The sequence below is a fragment of the Vidua macroura genome, chromosome 6, assembly GCF_024509145.1.
Source record: "Vidua macroura isolate BioBank_ID:100142 chromosome 6, ASM2450914v1, whole genome shotgun sequence".
Classification (NCBI taxonomy): domain Eukaryota; kingdom Metazoa; phylum Chordata; class Aves; order Passeriformes; family Viduidae; genus Vidua; species Vidua macroura.
The window spans coordinates 57,979,995-58,004,688 of NC_071576.1; the positions used below are offsets into that span (position 1 = coordinate 57,979,995).

General features: G+C 37.3%; 1 protein-coding gene across 1 annotated transcript in view; it reads left to right on the forward strand.

Annotated features, from left to right (window-relative positions):
- SBF2 (SET binding factor 2) overlaps window positions 1–24,694 on the forward strand; it is a 232,692-nt gene that overhangs the window by 88,078 nt on the left and 119,920 nt on the right. Inside the window, 2 exon segments of the mRNA XM_053980067.1 lie at window positions 11,035–11,172; window positions 23,951–24,064. Of these exon segments, the coding sequence (XP_053836042.1) occupies window positions 11,035–11,172; window positions 23,951–24,064 (252 nt within the window).

Genomic DNA, 24,694 nt, shown 5'->3' on the forward strand with positions numbered 1-24,694 from the left:
TGCAGAAACTCAGATGTCCAATTAGGTATCCAGGTGGAAGTGCTGTCTAAATCTCTATGCTTGAGTGGTTGAAGCTCTGAAGTATGAGATCTGATTATAGCTGTATAATAATGGAAAGCTTCAAATGATAGGAGCACGTTCAGCCCCTGATTTCAGAACAAGAGGTTTCATGTACAGATCTTCAGGTCCCACATGGGTCTGAACTGACTTGTGCTGACAGACACGGACAAAATAATTTCTTCCAAAAGCTGTTCAGTTTTACTTGAAGGACTCCAGCTCCAGCTGAAGAGAGCATAACACTTACCCTGACAACCTGACTCTATTTTCCATCCCCATACTGACTAGAGTATGAGATCTTATTTAGAGATTTGAATTTTTATTATAATGAATTCTGAACACTTACCTGAAATCCTGTTACTAGCAAACACCTTATCTACAAATAACCACTCTATAATGTGTTTCTCAACTCTTTGCAGTAAACTCCCAAAGCTGAGCTCTTGTAAACTCATGATATGACACTTGTTTTCCAGCACAAGTGTTGGGGCTTTTTTTGTCTTACTTGGAAAACTCTCTTTGAATTCTCTACACCATGTTCCAAAGTGATTTTTTTGGCAGGTCTGTGCCTACCCAGTTAGGAAACATGGGACAGGATGAGGCTTTTTAGCTGGGACCAGGGTTGGGTATTAGATAATGCTTCTTCACTAGAGGTGCCTTCACTGATGAGTGTCACTGGTAACAAAGATGGGTCATCTTTTCCAGTTCCTCAGCAGCCTTGTCTTTACTCTATGAAATGTGTTTTTAAAACATAATTGCCACAAAGCATCAAATCACTTTTAAGAAAGAAGAAAATCCAGGTATACTTATGTGATTATGATTGTATTTATTAGCTGCATTGTATTGCTACTACCCTACCCTGGGAAAAAAAAACCAAACATTTTAATGCCTTGCTTTTTGCAGAAACGTATCAGTCATCATTCTGTTTGTATCTTGATTTTGGCTCTGATGCAGCTTTAAATTACCTTCTGCTCTTACCTGTTGTACTGAACTAGTCAGTAATTTCCTAAGGACATTCTTTTTTACCCTCTTAAAGCATAAAAAGTATGTCTTTGGTGTCTGGGCCTCTGGGAATTCCTCCTTTTGGAATACTGATTTTAGTGGTGAAGAACTCCTCAGTTCTTTTCTGCTGCATGCAAGTTACTTGAGCCAGTTTGCTTGAAAATACTGACTTTTATCAGAGGTGCTCACATTCTCTCTTCTAATTTTTTTTTTTTTTTGTTCCAGTAACATCTTGCAGCAGAAGTCTGCTCCCCCATAAAAGCTTGTGGTGCTCTGTTTGAATTGCCATGTGGTGGAGAACAGAGAACATGCAAGCTGCAGCCCTGTGGTGATTGTGCAAAGCTCCAGTTTAGCATGTTGTCCAAACGTGGAGTGCACTGGAGAGCTGCCAGAAGGGAGGAAAAGGGGCTGCCATGAATAGATAGGAGCTTAGAAGCACAAACTTCCTCAGTGCCAAACCTCTCTCAAGCTTCATTCTGATGAGTTTTGGAATCTCATAGTGCAGAAACTGCTAAATTCAGCAAGCCTACCTGGAGGAAATAGTCTCTTGCTCCAAGTAGCTGTTTCCTGGCATGCCAGCTGTGCACATGGAAGCATCTGCAGTGGCACAAAGCCTTTTTGTTTACTTGGGGCTTTTGGCAGACACGCTCTCTTACCACAGCCCTGAGAGATATCCTGTAGTGCAGGCCAGCACTAATGCCCACTTATATGACAACAATACAGGCTCCAGTGCTGTGGGAAGAGAGGACAAGTATGTCTCATGTTGTTGATCCCAGTTCTCTTCACAGGAAACTGAAACTCAGTGGAAAGCACCAAACTTTTCAGCTGTCTTTTCATGCTACTTATTTTACTGTGTTCCTGGTGAGAATGCTGACAGGAAATACATTCCTTATTTTTCTTAATTAGCACTGTGGAAATGCTGAATTCAGTAGTAGCAACCAGTGTACAGAACTTCATTGGTGGAACATGTTCATATTGCAATCCAGTTGTTTGGTATTTTCATTTTAGCTCCCAGCCTAGTCTTTCACTTATATAAGATGTTGCTTTGTGAGATTTTTAGTCACATTTAATTTTTCTATGTTTATGTACTTACTCTTCTGTTTCCTTGTAGAAACTCACACCTGCAAAAGGGGAAATCAATTGTGACCTTAAGTGGGAAACAATAATATGACTCATATAAGAAGTATTGTTAAATTCCCAAAATTAACAGACCAGCAATGTACTGCCCTTTCTATAGTTTCCTTTGTTTATTTTTAATTTAACTTCTCCTGGCTGAGTCAAGCTTTTGGTGCAGGGATCTGCTGTAGTTCTGTCTGTCCTTTGCATCTCTGAGGATCTGAGGCTGATGGAGCAGGCAGTGTCAGGGCTGGTGCTGCTGGGAATGGCTGCGTGTGACAAGGTGGAGGTTTTAGGAGTGCCCTCCCTTCAGACCTTCCACCACTGACATGGCTACAGGGCTCCTGCTGGCTTAGGCCAGTGCCAACCCTTTTAAACTCCCCCAGTTGCATCATGAAGGGATATATTTCAAAAAGAAATTGCTCATGACTTTGCACTGAGCACTTTTTTTAAGGGAGTTTAAGACATGCATTACCCTTTTTGTGGTTTGCTCCACAAGTGTATGTTCCAGTTGAATTTCTGCTATTTTAAGAGCAAATTCTGACATCAAATTAATTTGCCTGTTTCAAGACTTCCTGTTCTGTATTCTGTCATCTTGAGGCTGTTGATATCTCTTTTGAGTCTCTTAAGTCTATTTTGCTGCAGCAGTCCCAGGCCTTTCGGTGCCTGGCTCTCTGTCAGGTCACATCAGTGCTCTTTCCAGTGTACCCTGCATTGCCATGTGCTTACACACACTGCCCCCAACTCCCACGTGCTTTTTTTCTGAGTGTTGGGACTTGAACCCATCTCTGGCATATTATTCTAAGGAGTTAGAAGATGATGGATACAAAAATCCTAACATATATTAGCACAAAGCTGCTTGTGCTTTCTTACAATTGCTAGAGAGCAGCAGCCTATCTCCAGACTGTAGCATGGTATTATCAGTGTGGTTTAATGTCTGATTGTGCAGGTGTGAGTGATAAAAATGAGATAATGAGGACACTGTGTATTATGGTAGTATTTTATAGAACATTGACCTGAGTTATCTGGAGTAGTATTAATCATTAACGTAAATCAAAATTCATGTAAATTCCTTACTGTGTGCCAGTTGTAATTGTTGAGTGATGTATGTTAATTACCCTGCTATTTTTTTTTTTGGACACTCAACCAATGCAATAATTGCACATGCTGTATGTATTTTAAAGCTAATTTGTAGTTTATCTAGCAAATGAATTGGGAAGTCACTGAAGGCTGAGAAATGTTTATGGCCACTGCCAGAAGAGAAAAAGAAAGAAGGAGGGAGAGAGAGAGAAGAGGAGCAGAAAGAGTGCAATAGGCAAGGTTAATATTTCATACTTCACTGATAATTGTGCATAAAATGCTCAATTATGTTTCTAAATAGAAACTGTATTTCTAGGCTTGTCTACCTCAGATGGCTACTGATCTTTTAAAAGGTCAGGGATCATTAAAAATAGGAGTAAAACCAAGCCCCAAAACAAAAAAGCAAGCAAAAAACCCTTCTGAAACAACTTAACCATTAGCATAGCATCACAATGCATTTTCAAAACCATTCCTGAGAAATGGTTGTTGAAAACGTTAAGAAGGACAGAGATGCTTCTTTATCTACTTGGTGATGAAAATTAAAACACAAGCATTTAATACAAGGAATCAGTTTCTTTGATAGTGTTATCCTTTCATAGTCCTTCTTTAAGTAGTCTAAATATCAGAAATTTTCCTTCCATACCGTCTTTTTGTCTATAACAAACACAGTGCACACTAGAACTGTATTATGCTGTATTCACTAACCTGAAGTATAAATTTCTAAAGTCATGTCTTGGATTTATTGCTCCAATGTAATTGTCTTTTCTGCTTTCATGTTGAACAATTAATTTCCAGACTTCTCTTATTCCTTTGACCTGTGCTGACCAACAAAGATTGCTTTGTAAAAGGAATTCTGAAGGCAGGCCCTGTGTTCCTGAATTTCAGGTGTAAGACCCAAGTTTAAATTTATGTCTTCTTAACTGTTTGATGACCTTTAAAATGTATGTTTAAAAAAAAAGTACCTAGAAATCTCTGGTGTAAAGCATGTGCTTCAGGCACCAAATGTATGGATATTTGGGTTGCCATACTGATGTACATCTGAGAATTCCTGCTTGTTGTCCACAGCTATCTTGCTCACTTTACCTGAAGTAGCCCAGAGCAGTGTTGGGTTTTACTGTGGGTGGGTGTGGTAAGAAAAGATTCTGCATCCAAGAGTCTGAGAATTTTTAAATTTCCGTAAGATCATCTTGATAACACTTGGCTGGAAACAACAGGATGGACCACTGTTTAAATAGGTTAAAAAAAAATTATTTGCACAAGCCTGCCATTTCCACATTCTTACTAAACTTCATTAGAATAGAGACGTTGGAAGTTTGTTTTGTGAAGAAAACCCCATTCAGTGCCATTATTAATCCTGTACTATTTCTGAAATAAAGGCATTAGCTTGCAGTACTTAGTCATAAATCACCATTTCTGTAGTCTAGCCTGGTTTTGTTCAGAAATGGTCAGAAGAGTATTTGACAGCTTTTTGTTGTTGTTGTTTTAAATAAGCCACTGGAATGGCGATACTAAGTGTTCTGAAAACACAAGAAGGAACTGTTTTCCCAGTGGGTGTAGTTTTCTTTCTAAAAGCCAGTTCAGTTTTGGTTTGGTTTTTTTTTTTTTCCAGAAGATAAACTAGGAGTACAGTTGCTGCACAAATGCTTTTTACAAATTTGACTTTTTATTATAGCAGCTCCTTGAGGAAAGGTGTTTAAAATTGCACAAGGTTATGAGGTTTTTAAAAGGCAAATGAACTTGAAACTGATTTTTTTTTTTCCAAGTGCATGTGTAGATGTGCACCCAGGATTATATATTTACTGGTGTGCGAGGGAGTCAAATTTCAGAAAAAGACTTTTCTGTCTTTGACTTTGGAGGATGAACGGACTGGTTTTAATTGAGATGTTCCTGCATATTTTAAGTTTTCTGGCTTTGTGGAACTTTGCTGCAGGGTCTCTGTGACAAGCTTGAGCAGCTGGTTATTTGGGATCACTTTAATGTGCAGCTCCAATGAGAGAATTCCTGCTCTGTCCCTTGTGCAGGATTAGTGCCACTGAGAGATCCTTCAGCAGCTTTCAGCCTTGGGAAGCTCAGGAATGTGGTTGTGGATCTTCTCTCTGCAGGGAAATGTTTCTTAGTGTCTGTTTTTATGTGGCTTTAAGGGTTTGAGTGAGGAGCTGAGGTGGAAATGTCCTCAGCACCTGGGCAGTCTGTGCCAGGCAGAGAGGGAAGGATTATTCACCTGTAATATATATAATTCACAGGCAGCACAGTCCACAGGTGCCTCAAGGTGATTATGTAAAGGTTTCTCTTGGAGAATGCTGCATTTCAGTTCATTCCAAGGTAGAAATTTTAAAAATGCCTTTATTTCTTATTTCTTTAGAGCTTTAGGATTAAAAGCTATTGTTTTGTTTGTGAGTGAGTTTAATTGTTTAGAGCTGATCACCAGAATATTCTGCAACATTGCAAATTGACTTTTTCCTGGAAATAATTTGGAGTGTATTTTAAGTACTCTGGTTTTATTTTAGACCAGGACAAGAATAAATACATGGTTTCTTAGATACAAGGCAAGAAGCTGTTACAAAATTCAGTCTATATTTTGTGTTCTGTTTACATCCAGATATATCCAAAAGCTCCAAGTGTTTCTTCATATTTACAGCTTCATAACATTGTTGGTTTTTTTTTTTTTTTTTTATCATGCCAGTGAGCATTGTAATTGTTTTGTTTCAAGTAGAGGTATGCATCTGAGAAAGAAAATTCCCTTTGCCAAAATTCCATACATAAGTGAATGGAGGAATGGTGAAATACTCAGCAGCTGGTGCTAGGTCATGCAAGTCCAGATGGAACAAACTTCCTTTACATAATGTCCAGAACATGGTTCTTTATTTTTAGAGAGGTTTGCAGGAAAGATGATGATGATACAGGTTAAAAACAAAGCGCAGTTACTTGAATAGTGAGAGCCTACAGAAGCAGCCTTAATAAAATGAATCTTTGTGCCCAGAGTGATGCAAGGGAGAATTCAATGTTTGGTGAAAAAGTTGAATTAGAAAGGAAAGTGTATATCTCTGTCAGATGTTTTAAATTTTAAAATAATTTGGGGATCTTGTAATTCAAGTTTTGTCAATGGGGTTCAAGTGTTTTCTATTTTATGTGCATCCTAGATAGCTTTGGATTTTATTTGATGAGGAACAAGTGCACAAATATATTTTGAAGAAAAAATACAGTGTGAGAAAATATCTTAAATATAATTATTCAAGTGCAGGATTCTGTCACAGAGCTTGTCTACTGCTCTGTGTAAACCCTTCACAAAATGCTTTCTTTCAAAGGATGACTTGCAAAGAATGTTTCATGTTGCAAACTTTCTGAACAAGCTTTTTTCCCTTTCTCCCTCAGTCATGTCATTGGAGGTGGTGGATTTCTGATGGAAAGCTGACCAGATCATTGATACAGAAAACAATGTAAAGTGCAGAGAGAGCAGTCTGTGGCTGCACAGACCCAACTAGAATATTGGTTCGAGTTTTTGTTGTGGATGTGGTTGTGCTCAGGCTGCAAGGCCAGAAGAAAATGATGAATTTCTAATGTGCAATTCAGCAGCTGGGTCATTTCTGATCAAATTTCTGAGATACGGACATTATAGTTTTGCCATGGTAAATATACAAAGGACTAACATTTTTCTTTAATAAAACTTGAACACTTCGGAATTACTGTTCATTATCATGATATTTAATCTTCATATTCACAGTAACCAGTAAACCTTCTTCCTAGGAATTCCAAATCTTCCAGTGCTTTAATAGAAATTGTGACAATTTCAGCATTTTCTTCAATTTTTCAACAGACTTTTAAGTGCTCCTTGGGGAAGTTTTCATGGCCTCAAACCACTGGGTGTTTAAGCCCATCTTTGGATAAACTCCAGCATCTCAAAGTCCTTTTTCAAGTGAGGGCACTCGGGAGGACCTACTCCACGACCTGTCCCTTCCCATTCAGGATGTGCTAGGATTCTGGACACCAAAGCTGTGTACAGTGTATCTAGGGGATATGCTGATTTATGCAAATGATTCATTTCAATAGAGAGGGACAAGGCAGGCAGTAGCAGTACAGCTGTGACTCTAGCTTAGAGTGAGGGAGCAAATCTATGAATCAAGCAAAGATGATGTGTTTAGCTTATAAAAATAAGAAGAAAGAAATGTCACTTTTAAACTGATTAATCATGTCTAGACTTTAGCAAGAAGGCTTGTGGTGATGACATACAAATTTTTTAAAGGTAACAAACCCAGTTACACTGGTTTAAAACACCATGCGTCATTTTTAAATCTGTCTGATTTCTGGTTTAGTCTGAAAGCATTTGTAGGAATAATTAAGAGAAAGTTCTTTGCTTCAGTGGGCACCTGCAGTTTCAGATAATGCATAAAGTGTAATTTCAGCACCTGCAGTATCAGATGTGTTGTATATTCTTCGGTGCAATCTCTGCATATCTGCAGCACATTTTAGAAGGCAATCAGGTGTAACACGGAGTCTGTTTGAAGCACTCATCCAGCATTAGGGGCTTGTTCTTATAAATTTTAAGTTGGACATTCTGCTTCATTCTTCTTGTCACTGTTTTCTATAGGATTTGTAGTCTGCTTCCAAGAATTCCGGCAAATAAGTGAAACAATGTGGAAGCATGTTGGTTCTTAAACTATTGGGGTTTTTCTTGTTTACTGGAGAAGCCACATGTCCTTTGGATTATATTCACAGTGGTGCTTTTGTCTGTTTTGGTAAAGCATCTGGTTTGGTAAGGAAACATTTTCCTGTTCTTAGTAGCCAGAGAGTGCTGGTAATCATCCTGGAGGGTAACTTGTATTTATACTAGTTTGGAAAGTTCTTCTCAATGTTGCTTGCATTTCAAATATTGCGCTAATATTTATTACCTTATTTTAAGGAAACTGAGAAACAGTCATTGTTTAATCTCTTGGGGGAGCCTGTTGTCTTTATCCTCAATCTCTTTATTTATAAATTCCTTCTAGTTTATTTGAAAACACAGACTCTCTGTGTAGCCAGTGGATGTACTCTACTTCAGCTGTTTTCCTCAGCAGTCACTAATTGTTGTTTTCTAGTAAAATAGTTAAATCTAGAAAACATGCTTTGATGCCTGATGAAGGCTGACCTAGGACAGAGGCTAGATGGAGCTAAAGAATAAAGCAGGTATTTATTAGAAGGCCTCAATGGATCCACCTTGGGCAGCACAAGAGCCCAGCCAGGGCTGCACCCAAGATGAACCCAAAATGGTCACAAAAATGGACGACCGCTCGTGGGGGCTCTCACTTTTATAAGTTCTGCTCCATTTGCACATTGGAGTTCATTGTCCAATTATAGCTTCAGCTCATGAAGTCCCATCCTTCTTGTTTTTCTCTCTCCAGTCCACGTTGTTTGTGCTCTTGGGCCTGAAATTGGATCGTTTGTCCTTGGTCCCCAGCTAGAGAAGCAACTTTTGTCTCCTTACTCTGTGAAGAGAGCTCGCCATCCCCTAATATGAACTACACACCAAAGTAGTACAGAACCTGAAAAACATAAAAGCTAAAGCCTGAGGCATATTTTGTGCACAAGATCACTTTGAAATTGGGGAGAATTCTCACCTGTGACATGAGTAGGTTTTAGACATGCCTAGATTGAGAGGTTGCTATTGACAGCAGCCTGCCCAGATCCAAAGTCTCCTCTGGCAGTTAAAAGTTTAGCTGTAGGGCTTCCCTTTGCTTTTCCCAGTTTACAGGACAGATGTTGGTATAAATTTTATGCAGCAGACATGCTAATAATGCATTTTTCCAATAAAAAGAATTGTTTTCAAACAATACCAAAGCGCTTCTGTGCCTTTAGTAGGGTAGGGTTTGGAATAGGCTGAGTGGGGCTTTGTCCAGGAACTCCAGACTCTCAAAAAGCTGAGAGATTGTTGTTTCCAGGTGTGAGATGGGCATCACCTGCAGAGCTGAAAGGCAGTGGCACCAGCAAGGAGCTCCTGTCAGAACTGGGAGACTGGGCAGATCTGAAGGAGTGCTGAGATTGTAAACTCGAGTGTTTGGACCTTAAGAAGCCTGAGCTGCATGAACAGCTTTAATTTGACCTACCTTGTATGAATAATTTGGTTTTAATGGCATAGCATGGAAAGGTTCTATTTATTATTAGGCCCTTGCTGCATTCTTTGCATTTTAACTCATATTTGTTGAGCAAAGAGCAGTTTGCAGTTTTGGGGGTTATCTTGTTGAACCGTGGATTCCAGGCTTCATTTATTACACAGACACCCCTCAAACTCTGCAATTCATAGAGAACTCTTAATGATTTTTTTATTGTCAAAGTTTTTAATGATGTTTTTGTTATAATGTCTGTATATATTGGCCATATTACATTATCTTTATAGCAGTCCTGCAAGATTAATAGCAGTATCTTCTTATTTTTAACTGACGTGGGATGAAAAACAAAAGGAGATTAGGCCAGTATTATCCAAATCATGGACTAATACTAGATGCTTAAGTTGGAATGACTAGGATGTCTTTTCACAGAGTACTTTTTGATGTTCAGAGCAGTTATTCTCAGATGTAGAAGGGAGTGCTTAGCACTTCTAAGGATACAGACTCACAAGTGTTAAACTGACTATCTAGAATTTGAAGAATGTAACATGAGAAGACTTTGGTTTTGAAGATTTTCCCAGGATCATAAAAGAAACTTTATATCAGAGGCTGAGTTTTAACTGGTGTTCACCTAAGACTACCCAGGTTTTATAGTAGAGGTTCTAAAGATGAATCTGTAGAAAATGTTTGTTTACAACTTATTCTTCATGCTCTTTCAGTCTTTAACATCTGTCTAGAGGAATTAAGCAATTCTGGAAACTTGAGATTTTGACCTATCTGTTTGGTTCCTTTGGTATCTGCATCGTTTAACAATTCTAGGAATTTATTGTGGGATTTTGTTATTGTTATTACTCCTAATGCATACAGGGGTTATTGCTTTTGTGGTCTAAATTCTAGGTTTATAATTTTGCTAGGAACGTACTTGTGTTTTTTTGTGAATGTGACTTTAGCCTTCAGTAAAAGAAAGGAGGGGTACAGTATTCCATAAAGGTCATCTCAGGTATCTTCAGCAAACTGATCCCTGAATTTCAGCACCCTCTTGCATTAAAGAGTATTTATTTAAAAAGGAAAAAAAGACCTCACAATTTCCACTTTGCTGTTGAGCTATAGTTCTCAGTTCATGCTGCTTGTGCATGTAAAATTTCAAATGTTTACAAAAGTAATGAATAAATAGGTGAGAAATAATGTTCTATAATATTATTTCAGGAGTGAGTATTGAACTCACTTCCCATTTTTCAAGTAGGTGCAAGTGATACATATCTATGTTTGATTAGATAAATTATTGGTGAAATAAGTGAAGAAATTAAAAATGTAGAGGTGTTTTAAGACACAAGAATTTTAGCTTCAGATTCTAACCTTTTATCCAAATGAAATCTGCTTCATGTGTGAATTTATTCACACGTGTTATTTCCTGTGAACAACACACATGTTATTTCCTGTTCAATACCGCAAAGATGCTCTTGAATGCTGACTGTATTTAAAGGAATACATTTTCTTTTTATAGTGTTTATTCTCTCCCTTGATGTTTATAGAGCTAAATTTATCACAGTCTTACCAAGTTCAAGACACATTGGGTTTTCCTCATTTTCTTCAAATTTTGCAGCCTTGCATATGTTCACTTTAAACAAAACGATCCTTGATAATGCTGAAATATTTTTCACATTTCTGAAAACAACTGCTTACCTGTGTCTGTTTGCTCCCTTAGTTTTGCCAGCCTGGAGGATGGCAGCTTTCCAAGGAGAGGAAACAGCCAACGTTCTTCGTGGTGGTTTTGACTGACATCGACTCAGAGAGGCACTACTGCTCCTGCCTGACTTTCTATGAAGCAGAGATTAACCTGCAGGTAAGAGATTTACAGCAAGAAACAGAAGTGCATGAAGAAGTGCCTACAAACAATGGATCAGTGTCATAGAGAGCAACTTGAGAAAATGTTTTGCTGTTCCTGCCAAAGGTTCATTTTTCTGTCCTATAGAAATCCATGTGTTTTTGCAAAAGGTGAGCTTGAGGCACTCTTTTGTGTGTTTGGAGTTTTCATCTGCTTTGAAACGAAAAAAAAAAAAAAAAACAGCCAAAAACATGTCATAGAATTTCTTTTTCTCCACCACATTTTTCTTTTCAAATGGGATAAGCAATATGGTGTTCCTTTCATTTCCTTTCATGTTTGATACAGCATGGGTGAGTCTCAGCCTTGTTCTAGGAAAAGGTTTATTAACTTCTGCTCCCTCTGCTGGCCTGCTCCGTCAGAACAGATGTGCACAAGGATGCTGGAATGTACATCCATAATTCTGTAAGCCCATTTATTGGCAAGATTTTAAAAACTGATGGAATAATCATTCAGTTTTTAGTTGGGTCAGATTTGAGGTGTCAGCTACTTGGCACTGTTTGTTTTTAAACATGTATTTAATTATTTTTTGGCAACCTCAGTCTTTCAAAAATACATTTTGTTTCCCATTTGATGTAAAGTGCTTTACAGAATATCTGCTGTGACCTAATACTTGAAATTTTTAGAGTCTAGAACCTAGGGAAAACCTAATCCAATATGTAATTGCAGACTGCCATTGTTATGTTTTGAAATATCTTCTTTCCTATGTGAAAATTAAAAAAATAAGTGAAAACTTGGCACTAAGTATAATGGAATTAGCTGAGATTAAATGAATAGCTGAGTAAAGTAATTTCTTGTTCTTTTAGTGAAGAACTGTATCATTATTGATTATTTTAAGAAAATGTTTTTAATAGTCCAAGAGCACTATGTTCATTCAATACCAGAGTTGAAAGATTACCCTGTTTGTAGAAGAATTGAAAATGTGTCGTAGTAATAATAATAATGGTGTGTTTCTTCTGGGCACAGTTGGAAGCCAGAGAATAATAGTTATTCTCATTTCATTAGTGCTACAGTTTAGTTGGATGTTTTTGTGGACTTCTAGAAGGATTTGAAAGCAGAAATGTACCCCAATATTAGACGTATTTTAGTCTTAAAGTTTAGTGTAGATTAGCTGACACATTCCTTTAAAAATTTCAATGTCTGTCATATTTCCTTTATTTTATAAGTAGAGAGTGAAATATTCTATAGTAATTCTTTCCCAGCTGATAAAAATTTACAATGGCTGACTCTTCCTCCACTCTATGTATTTCATAACATAAACTAAATTTAGCAAACTTGTTATTTATCCTGTGGTTTCTAGCAGCTGCTTTTGATTCCCTATCCACATCTTTGAAGTAATGCTCATCACAAAACATCCAGTATTAACTAAAACAGTTTCTTTCTTATATTGCCTAAGTATTAATACAAAATAACCCAAAGTAAAAAACAATAAAAAACTGAGTGCAGCAGGATGTTGGTTCCCATAATGCCATTCCTGGCTGTGTTGTAAAGAATGCATATTTTTCAGATGAACTTGCTGTGGTGAAATTTATTCTATGACTGCATTGTTTATAGCAAAACTTCCTGTTTCTTTCTGAAACCCAAAGAGAATAATTGAACGTGCCCTGTTTCATGGTCATTAGACAAGAATCCAGCACATGTACAATCTGTAATGAAACCTAAGCTCACGGAGCATTGGCCTATGGCAGTAATATTGATTTAACCATTCAGATGCATTCCTAATTAAATAATCTATGAAACAGGACTTGAAATGAAATCTAGACAGTGCTTTGCACAGATAAATGCATTTCAGTTTTTCCTTAAGTGAATGATATAACTTACTGAGGCAAAAGGAAGATTAAATTTCAAAAAAACCCACAAAACCACTTCTTTCCCAGTAGCCTTCACCAGGTAAACCTTGCTGATACATGAGACTGGTAGGAATTCAGCCAGAGCAGCAGATGAGATGTTTGGCTTGGCAGAATCATCTTCACAAAAAAAAAAAAAAAAAATTGAATCAACGACTTGGAAATTTCTGTGGTTAATTAAACTGGGAATTGAAAACAAGCTCATTACTCAGCCTGTGAATGCTACAGGAGAACCATCAAACCTTTTTGGAACCTTCTGCATGATAATACAAACCCTTTAGACACAGTTGGGTCTGAGAAGACTCAAGGGAAGACTCAAGTCAAGAAGACTTCTTTTGTTTTGGTTCCCTTCATCCCTGCTTTAGTTGTTTGTTACAAGATAAATTGTAAATAAATGCTACCAGAAGTGTAAGGAGTTTGTACTCACATGGAATACATAAGTGATACCATGATAACCTAGGGTGCAAGATTAATATAGCAGCTGTAAAAACTACACAGTCTGCAGGAAAAAAAGTATTCTCCTTGCTATCTCTCAGAGTCCTGGATTCAGTGTAGCCTCTTGGCAGTTGCATGTCACAACAAGTTTTCCAGAGAAAAGCACAGGCTCTAGTAATCAATCAGCTGCTGGCTTATTTTCAGCTTCTTAGCCCTGGACAGAAAACAGAATGCTGTTTTCTTTGGTGGCATCTATGAATCATCCTTTGCATTGTTGCAGTTCTGACTGACCCTGAATTTATTACCTGCATGGGTGCTGGTCAGTTTGATTAGCAATCAGCTCTGAAAAAGGTGTGATAATAGAAAAAAATATTGTTGTTAACTTTAGTCTGGTTAATACTCCATATCTGTAGGCACAAGTAAGCTGAACACACTCCATTAAACAGGGGAATGGAACTCGCTTGGTGCTGTGTGATTTCAGGTGATACAGCTTTGCCATGGAGTCCTTCATGAGTTGTTCTGCTTTAGGAGGCTAGTCTCACTTATTTGTCCCAGTAATGTTTGCTAAAGCTAAATAAGGATATGCTCTTCATCTGGGTTTAAAATGAACCATTAGACAAACATTAGTTTGACTTTAAGAGCAGAATAAATTGGATTGTGGGTAGGCAGTTCAATTAACAGTGATAAAGCTGCTGTCATTTAGAGGCATCCTGAGCATGTTGCAGAGCAGTTCTATGTGCAAGGTTTCTCTCTTACCTCAAGTTCCTACATGACTGTAAACAAATCTGAGATACTGCTCTGGTTCTTGGTCCTTCCAGCTTCTTATGTTTCCAGCACATGCTTGGCTGTATCCACGTTTCTGTCTGGCTTAAGGTGTTATTTAGATACTCTAGCAGACAGAGCTGGGTGCCTCATTCACTTCCATGTGCCTCCAGGAATTAGGAGGAGCAGAGTAAGTCAAAATATCTCTATGTCCCTTCCTCTCACAGTGCCTTCAAAGTTGGTTGGTTTTTTCAGAGGGACTGGGAGGATGTGGAGGTTTGTGATGTCCCATTGCTTTATTTAGATTGCTTCTGTGGACTTGAAACCTCATAGGTTTGAAATCCACTTGCATTGTCATTGATTTGGAAAAACCTTGTTTTATCAACAAAAAAAAAAAAAAAAAAAGAAAAGACTACTTAGTTTATTTTTCTGGCAGCTGAAGCCAAAAGCTGTTGAGCAGCCAGAGGGTATTTAGAAGAATCATAACTTACATCTACAGAATTCACCCATAAAACTCAGCTTCTCTATGTTTGTAGCTTTATTAATAATAAAAAAGTGTATCTTTGTATACATATACATGCCTACTTTAACATGTTTAGTTCTGTGTGGTGTACACAGTTTGCTAAAATGAGGTTCTTATTTCTAACAGCAATTTCTGCAAGTTACCACTTAGCAGACAAGGACTTGATTTAATACTTTTGACTCAGCAGATACTTCTAGTGACCTCAGTTGTGCTTCTTACCAGTTATGCAGTTAGAATTTATATTAACAATGTTTGGAAGAGCACCACAGATAGAATCTTTCTTAAAAAATGTTGACTCAGATAATTTAGGAACATAATTGTCAATTTGTACATTGCTTTGCACTTGGAAAGAAATTTGCCCTCTCTTCCCAACCCCACCATCAACAAATTAGAGGATGATTTATGCCAGCAATTGAGCCTGTGCAACGTAGAAAATCTTGCAATGTAGAAAATCTGCTCAGTGAGATCAGCACAACACCCCAAACATTTTTTTATAACAATCTTATTACAGGATTGTCTCATGCTTGTGTGTTGTCTCAAGTGTGTGTGTGTTAAAACATTGCAATCACAAGTACAGGATTAAAGATATCATTCTGGGAAATTGACATAAGTAATAATTCACAGCTCTCCTGTTTCCTGCCATTCACATTCTCTTCCTCACTCTGCTTTCCCCTGCAAAAAGAGGAAAAAGACCTTGTAAAAATCCCAAACCATAAAATGGCAGATTCACAACATTCACAGATATTTCCTGAGTCAAGGGAAAAACTGCCAACAAAATGATTGTGCTTCAAAAAGTTACGATTTTTCAGCTTGGACTGGAGAGTTGGTGATCCTGCTGTGCTAAGGCACGTGCTGCTCGATGAGTCACTGGTATTTGGGTTTTACCAGAGAGTGAGAACACTCAGTTCAGTTGTACCTGTTTTGTGTGGGAAATCTGACCCCCCCTTTGGATATTAAATGAGCATGTTCTTCCTAAAATGAAGTTTAATAATTTTTTCTTAGTATCCCAAATGCTAAATTTATTCTGAAAGTTTCTTCATATAGTCAATGCCCCAAAGCACATTTTGTGTAAAAAACCCGCCAATTTTAAAAGCAATGTTCAGTATGTTGCATCATCATCTTCCTGAATCTACTGAAAAATGGCTGTTGTGACATTGTATAGAGATTTAAGTAATGCCTTATTTCCTTTCTAGTCTGGTGTAAAGGCCAGATTGCAGATAATTTTCTATATAAGAAACAGACTTGTATTTTAATGTCTTTTTATACATTTAAGGTCCTCTTTAGACCAAAATTTAAAGTTCAGATGAGAACAGTTGTACAGAGGAAATCATATTTCCATCTTAACTCTGGCAATAATTTCTCCTGCCCTGTTCATCCCCTGCCTCGTGCATTTGCACAGAGATCCCCAAGCTGAACTCATGCTTTTGCAGGGTACAAAAACTTGTGTTGGGTAAAGGTCACCTTGTCCTCTTAACTCCTGTGTTGTTGAACAGAGGCCCCAAGTTCAGCTCACAGGACAAGGAGATGCTATCTTTTAAGCAGAGGCATTTCTTTGTCAGTAGAGATCAGATTCAGCTGACTTTCAAACAGTAGTATAATACTAGTTCAGCAATTCACTGGAAGTCTTTTCAATTCATTTCCCCATATGAAATTCAAAGGGATTAACTGTTTTAATTAACCAAAACAATCTCTGTGTGTAAAATTTTGCCTTGGTGTATGCCTACATATGCTGTTCTGTATTATTAAAAAAAAAAAAAAAACATTACAGGGAGTTAAAATAGAGCATGAATTACAGCATTCTTAGGTTTGAGTTTTGCCATTTGTTCTGCATGTGTATCGTAGGTGTCTGCAGTTTTCTCACCTCAGTTTAGGTGTGTGAAGTTAGGGTGGAATTCATGGATCAAGCCAGCTGCCTTTGGGAAAAATCAGAAATGTTTAGTAAACTTGAAGCTCTGAAATGATGTTTGCTTCTGCATAGTTCTTGCTAAGGACCTGGTACTGCAGGAAGAGTGCTAAAGTTCTGGAATGGTCTGCCTGGGGAGGTGGTGGAGTCACCATCCCTGGATGTGTTTAAAAATTAAGGACTGGATGTGGCACTCGATGCCACGGTTCAGTTGAGGTGTTAGGGCATGGGTTGGACTCAATGATCTTGAGTACAGGTCTCTTCCAACCTAGTGATTCTGTGAATTCTGTTTCCCACTCCTCAGTGCTGAGGTTAACACAGTAAAAGCAGTTTTTAATGCTATTGATTATTGATATTCCATCAGGGCGACTCAGTGGCATCACCTTGCACTTCCCAGATCCTCTGGAGCTTGCACATCCTATTCCAGAGAGACACTTTGGCTGGAAAGCTGCAATGAAATGTGCCAAGTGTGTGTGTGAGGCTACTGTGGTTCCAAAGTGCTTTCAATGCTGTTTTTCTGTGATAACCCATATTAACACCTTCTGGAGGTTTTCAAAGTGAGGTGTATTAAATGGTGAACATCCAATAGATTGTGGTGGTGTCAATTTTGTGTAATGCTGGAAGGTGCATTGCAAACTCTTTCCTATCACATTTGTACTCTGAAGTGTCAGTAGTACACAGGGAGTGAACAAGCTGACCTGTCATAAAAACTTGAGATTACTCTATTTGATAAGTGTATGATCTTCATATAATTTTCTGTCTTTGATCCTTATCTTTTTTAGTTGATAGGCTCCTTACTGTGCATTGCTACAGTGTATTATCCCCATTTTGAAATAATTAAATCAAGAAAATGGCTTTTATGCTGGTTGAAGTTTTCCCGGTGTAGGTTTAGCTGCAGTGGTATGGTTCTGTGCACGCAGGCAAACCACAAAGCAGATCTGTTCACCTGTGGTTTTAGCTCAGTGCAGCAGATTGCAGGCAGGCTGCAGATTTGACTTCTGGCAGCAGGCAGCTTAGTTTATTTTAGCTTTCCTACATGTGTTAGAATTTATTGGATACATGCATTTATATACTCTGACAAGTAAATAAAATTAATTGATGCTGAATGTTTTTTGGCCTTTGATTGTTAATAAAGCAGCTAAGCGTGTATTTGGCTGCAAATAAGACAAACAGAGACCAAGTCACATAAGGAGAAAGGGATCTGTCCCAAATGAGTAATTGACATAAGATTACTAAAGTAAACTCCAAATAATTTCTCCTAAAATAAGAAATTGAGCATGGTCTCTAAATCTTTGCTGGGCAGTTAGTAGAAAACCAACAGGCTTGGTGAACTTGGCATAATTTCAATGCAAAATTTTGCATAGGGCAAACTGTTTCTGACATAATGAAGTCCTAGAGTGCAAGTTTTGGAATGAGAGAAGTTCATTCTCTTTTGAAGGGTGAACGAATTGTTAAAGCACAACTCTAACTTCAGTTTCTGCTCACATTTGATTTCCTTTGAGTTTCAAATACTTTTGAATTGAGTTTCAAACCTTCAGAACAGCACAGCTACATCTAAGGCCTCGTGTTTCTTCTAACTTTTCTGTTAGTACCTCTGTTTAAATTGGTTTTCCTCCCTCTAACATGAGGATAAGCCTAATTCTTCTCTGCTCAACAGAAATCAGAACTGGCATTCCAGATTCTGAAAACTTGGGTGAAAAAATAGAAGAAGAAGGTTGGCTGTGGTTCATGTGTGCTGTAATTCAGTTGCATGTTGATGGAGCAAATGATAATGCTGCAGTCAGTAGTAGGGAGAATTTTTTTGGGATCATACTGGTAGGTCCTTTTGATCTTTCATAATTGACTTTGGTTCCTAATGTTGATTTTGGCTAGATGTTTATCTTTAAGTTAAATGTCAATATTTAGAAGCAGAGCTGACATCTTAAAAAAATGTGATTGTTGTGGCAAAATTAGATTTATAAAAGTTCAAGAGGAAACCTTAAAGTTTGAAGGCTAGATCATGGCAATTAATATCTGTGTTTAATAAAAGAAGATAAGGTTAGTATGAGTAAAGTTGTTTCTTAAAGCTTCATTTGTTTTTTGGCTGCCACATCTGTTGCCTTTAAATGAGTTGCAGTTCTTCACTGAAGTAGCACAAAATCAGTCACCTTTTTCTTCTAGAAGCTTTAACATAATTTTTTAAGCAGAAATTGAGACTTTCATGAGACTGTCTGGTTTTGTCCTGATTTACCCCATGCAACATTGAAACACATCTGAGTGTCAGCCAGATGTGGCTTACAGGAGGTGTAATTTCATGGAAGTGAGTGGGAAGCAGAGAGATGTTTCATACTCCATTGCCACTCGATGGAAAGCTTGGAGTGTAAGGTCAGCCTTGATCAGATTTACACATAAATGCACATGAAATGAAAACAATTCATGGCTGTGAGTACCCATTTTCTTGTTACATGCATGATGCAGTTATTTATTTAATATTTATTATATTATAATTTATTTAATACACATTTCACTATTGAGCAAGTCTTTTGCTCTTGATCAACTTCCATTTATTTGAGGGAAATATGCAATATTTTATTATCATAATTATCCTTTGTTTAATACTTTTTCTTCTAATACCAAGCTTTCAAACTCTTCTCTCGTTACTTGGTAAAATGCTGCAAACTGTGCTCAGCTTTACACTTTTTTATAGATGTAGAGGGATTTTAAGAGCAAAAGGACACTGATTAAACAAAGCAATACCTTACTTAATGTGCATAAACCCCACAAGTATTCAATTTTAACTGCAATGATTGAGAAGGTATTAAACCTTTTTCTGGGATCTGGGACATCCTGCCTGATCTGCTGGTGGCTGCAGTTGTCAGTTACCTTCCTCATTAAAGAATGTTTCAATAATAAGGCTGAATTTGTCTAGTTTGGGCTTGATGCCATGTGCATCCCTTGGCTAACCTGAGGAACAAATTGTTTTTAGAAAACAAGGAAACAAATAACAGAGTGATGATCAACAGTGGTGATCACAGTTAATTTTTCTAAACTGTTTGTTATCAGTCAGGGATCAAAGCTGGTTTAATGCATTTATTAATTCAGCTGCTTTTATTGAACAAGTTCATAAACTATGGAGTGATGCTGTTAGTTCAACTGGTTGGTTATTGCATATTTTAATTTACCCCATCACTTGAGGTCACAAATATGTTCAGTGGCTGTTTCTCCTATAAAAGAAGAAAGGCCAACAGTTGCAATAGATGCACTCTTTACTTCTGTGCTCTCATTTTTGTAAGAACCTGTGAAACTGATTATTGTGTCATCCTGGGAGTTATATATATATATATGTATATATATGGATGTATTTTAGTGTAGATGTGGGTGTGAACATTTGTTAACATACATGAAAACGTTTGAGTTTAAATATATGTATTGGTGTGCTTTAAGCACACTGAACACACACACACACACATATTTTTTGGTCAATCTCTTAAGAGGCCACTTTATAACAATAGCAGCCAAGGTAAGCAAAATGAAATTGCATCCTATGACCTTCAAAAGAGGTTTCACCATTTTCTGAGTTTGTTTATCAAATATTATTAATGCAGAAAAAGAGAGAGGAAAAAAAGAGAGCAAGTAAATAAATAAAACACCCTGTTGTAAAACCAGGTAAGATTTTTCTGTTCAGACTTATGATATATCTTCAACCATGTTTTACCTATACAAGAAATAATTGCTTGTTTAATTGAATTTTAATTTTTCAAGGATTTAATATTGTTTGTAGTTTTAAAATTGGTTATCTGTCTTTTTCCTATGCATTTTTTTGATCTCATGTGACATAAATGTTAACATTCAATACTGTCATGTTGCATGTAAGTTTTTGTGATGGTTTGCAACATCCAGGAAATTTTTTGGGAAAACTGCTCTAAGGACATAAGTCAACCATACTTTACAGATCTCTGCATTATATTATTCTTATAACTTTAGAAACCAAGTCAGGATGCAGAAGAAAAGAGTATTCTGGGTGTGACAGGCAGGGAGCAGTACCCTGATGGGCTTTGGTCATATCTAGGTACAAGGGACTGAATCTTTTGAACATCTATAACCATTTTAATTGTGTATAACCACAGGTCATGTTGTTCTTTGATACACTTAGATCAGTCTCTGCTACCTGCTTTGTAGCCTATGGAAAAGTCTTTTTCAGGACTTTATTGATTGGATGGTAAAAAAGAAAAATTATTACTTTGCCTTCTCAAAGCACAGGTATTTCTGGATGAGATTTTAGATGTTTATCACCTGTTAAACTAAATGGATTGTTAAGGATCTGGAACACTGGTTTGCTCTCCAGTGGTACATTTTTCTAAATTCAGGTGTTCTCAAAGTTTGCTTATTTCAAATAAATAAAAAGAGAAAAATAGAAGGGGAAAAAATAATCTTTTTCAATATTAATTAACCAAGGCAAATTCAGGGAAAGGCAACAGAGCTGGGGAAGGATCTGGAGCACAAGTCTGATGAGGAGCTGCTGAGGGAGCTGGGGGTGTTTAGCCTGGGGAGAAGGAGGCTCAGATGGGACCTTGCCACTCTACAACTCCATGGAAGGTGGTTGTAGCCAGGTGGGGATCAGACCCTTCTCTCAGGCAATGAGTGACAGCATGAGAGGACACAACCTCAAGGGGAGGTTCAGGTTGGACATCAGGAGGAATTTCTTCACAGAAGGGGTGATCAGACTCTGGAATGGGCTGCCCAGGGAGGTGCTGGTGTCACCATCCCTGGAGGTGCTCCAGAAGAAGCTGGACATGGCACTCAGTGCTGTGGTCTAATTGGCAGGGTGTTGTTCACTCATAGGCTGAACTCAGTGATCTCAGAGGTCTTTTCCAACCCAAATGATTCTGTGGCTCTGTGGTTCTGTAATTTAAATTCATCTTTCAATCTATGTATACTTAGCAAGCTTACCATACCATCCATTTATTCTTAGGTAAGCTGTAAACTGAATGCTGCATATATAAAACAAAAAGTTATTGTAAAAAGCCCCCAACATAACAAACTCTTTCATTTTGTTATTTTTTATTAGACAATATTTTTTCCTTAGATGGAAAAAGGGATAAAGAAAGATGGAATGTGTGTGTGTCCGACCAGAAGTGTAAATACAATCACATTGGTGGCTTTACTGCTTTGTAATTACTTTTGGTACAGAATGCTTATGCTGTTAATACTTTGCTTGAGAAGTAGGTTAAAAGTCATGTGTTTGAAATGATTATCTACTTAGTCTAGTGACTCCTAATAATGTGCCTGTGTGCCTGTCAGAATGTTGAGCTGGGGAAGAAACACAGCAGTCACATTGCATTTTTCTGTAAGTCTTTTATGAAGTAGGAGAGAGTGGTTTAAGAGTGTAAATGCTTTATCAGCCAGTAGTGTGCTGCTGTTGTGCCCCGAAAGCTTTAAATCTAATTATGAATTAATTCAAGACTTGGTCTGAAGTTGTGTGGATTTTCTTCAAAAGGTCTTGTATGGAAAGCTCCTCCCCTGTCTGAGCACCCTGAGGTTTCATTATCTTAGTACCATGTGAATATGGAGGAGCTTCCATGTTCCCTTGCCTTTAGGAATCTGGAATGTGTTTTAATTTCATTTTTCCTAGTGTCAGAGCCCACAATTTGTCAGATATCCAGAAACTGTTGTCTTTATGCCTAGAACACATACTTGCTCTTTAGAATGGCTGATACAGTAAACTTCTGCTGATAATTAAAAAATTTGGGGATTTGGGGGGGGGGGCAGAGGGAGGGAACTGTAATTCCTGTAAAAGCTCTCACTGTCAGCATTAAAATGGATGAAAATGAATGAACATGTGTGGGATGTGTGACTGTTGAGTTATTGGGTTTCTCTATTTGTGAATCACAATTTTATCTTAGAAATGAGGTGCAGACTCAACCAAGCACATACAATGTGAATGAATTGCTTGACATTTGGGGAAAATTTAATGTACAAAGCCAAGTGTTTGCCCATATGTGTATATGTACTGTTGAACAAACTGGTTTTATTATGGTATGAAAGTGTTATGCTGTATTAACCAAGGTATTCTGATTAGAACCCAAGTACTCTCTTTTTATATCATTTTAACTTGAATTCTGGATTGTTGGTTGGCATTTGCCTAAAGAAACTGTACATTCTGAACTGAGATTATGAAATAAAGCTCATGAACTTGTAGCATTCCTGGCATTTAAGAGCATTTTTATCAGATTTCGTCCATTTAGGAGAAATGTTGGAATTTTTTTTTAAGGAACTGAAATGATGAGTAGTAATGTTACAGGAATAGAAGGCAGATACTTCATGTTGTCATATGAAAATGGACATAATTTTTCTCGTGTTCCTAATTAAGATAATGGAGTGATTTTTGCTTGGAAGAATGCTTGGTCAGAGGAACAAATAAAAGAAATTTGGTGGGTGGTGCGGGGTTGGAGAGAATTACATCTGGAAATTGGAAAGCAAGGACATTCTGTCATCTGAAAACTTAATTTGTCAAAGAATGAATGGAATTTTAGAAATGAAAATATTTAGTGACATCTTCAGTTTTGGCTATGAATAATAATAAACTATTTGTGATTGAATAAATTCTGGCAAGAAGGTTAAAGCCACTTGCACAATATCATGAGCAACTGCAAGTTTATCTGCACTGTGCTGTTCTCTCTTTTTTTTTTGTAACCTTAGTGGTTCCTAAGTGTGAGGAATTTTTTTTGAGAAATCTGAACCAATTTTCTGGTGAAGAAATTTCTTTAAATTCCAAATTCACTAGGTCAGACTGGAGATGACATTACAGATAATTTCAGCTGTAATGATAGTGGGAATTCTATAAGAAATTGAATTATATTAATATGAGGAAGACATCCAAACATTCTTTGTGAAATGCATGATCTCTGTATTTGGAGAGATTGTAAATCAGCTAGCACTTTGATGTGGAAGGATCCTGTTCTATCATCCACTTGACTATCTGAAATGTGCCACAGGGAGTATTTAATGTGAAACAATGTCCTGTGAAACTGCTGCCTTAAGAGGACTTTATTTTAGGTACATTGGTGCATGACTTCCCAAGGTGAATTTTAATAAACTGAATTACATCTAGAACCTTTTGGGAATTAGGGCAGCCATTGGAGTGTGCTCCTGTTGCTTGATTTTGTTACCAGTTTCAAATAATGCAGTACTTTTCTGAAGCTCTGAGAAACGTTAACTTTTGGTAAAAATGCTAACATTCTGGTTTGACTTTTCTTCCTGCTTATTAATTGCAGTGTTTCTGTTTTCAAGGGAACGAAAGAAATTGAAGGTGAAGAGGAATCTGGTTTAATTCAGCCTGCAGAAGTATTTGCTCCTAAAAGTCTGGTGCTGGTGTCCAGACTAGATTATCCAGAAATTTTCAGGGTAAAGAACTTGCAATTGCTGTTTACAGTATCTCAGCAGAAGAATCTGGATTTAAATGAGTAGCAATGACAGTACTTTTGATTTAAAATATCTCACTGAGGATTGATCTGGGAATTTAAAAGTAAAAGTAGCTTTAGATTGAACTAGATAAAATTCAACATCTGTGACAGTAAACAGCCCCTGTAGGTTAAAGTAGTGCCTTTTTACCCTCCAAGCAGTTTTAAAACTACACAGAAGGGGTGGATAAGATTTTTCTGGGCTCAGAGTACTCTCTAATGAAAGAAGTTATTAGGAAAAAAAACCAGACAATATTTGACTAACTATATAATGGTGAATTAACAATGAAAATCTAGTTCTCCTCCATATATAAAGTAAAATGTCCAAGCCTCTTCCAGACCAAATTAAGATGCATGATCAAGATTTAGGACCTTGGATTACTTTCAGCTGGTGAAATGTGACTTATCTGAGATAAATGAAAAGCTTAAATTTCTCCGAAGCTAATACATATTAACAGAAACAAATAAAGTTCAGTTTACAGATCAAGGGAGGAAATCATTCAGCAGTTGTCTTGAGATATTAAGGATGACTGCCCCATGTGAGATTAAAAGTCCTTGTAGCCCAGTGTTTTGT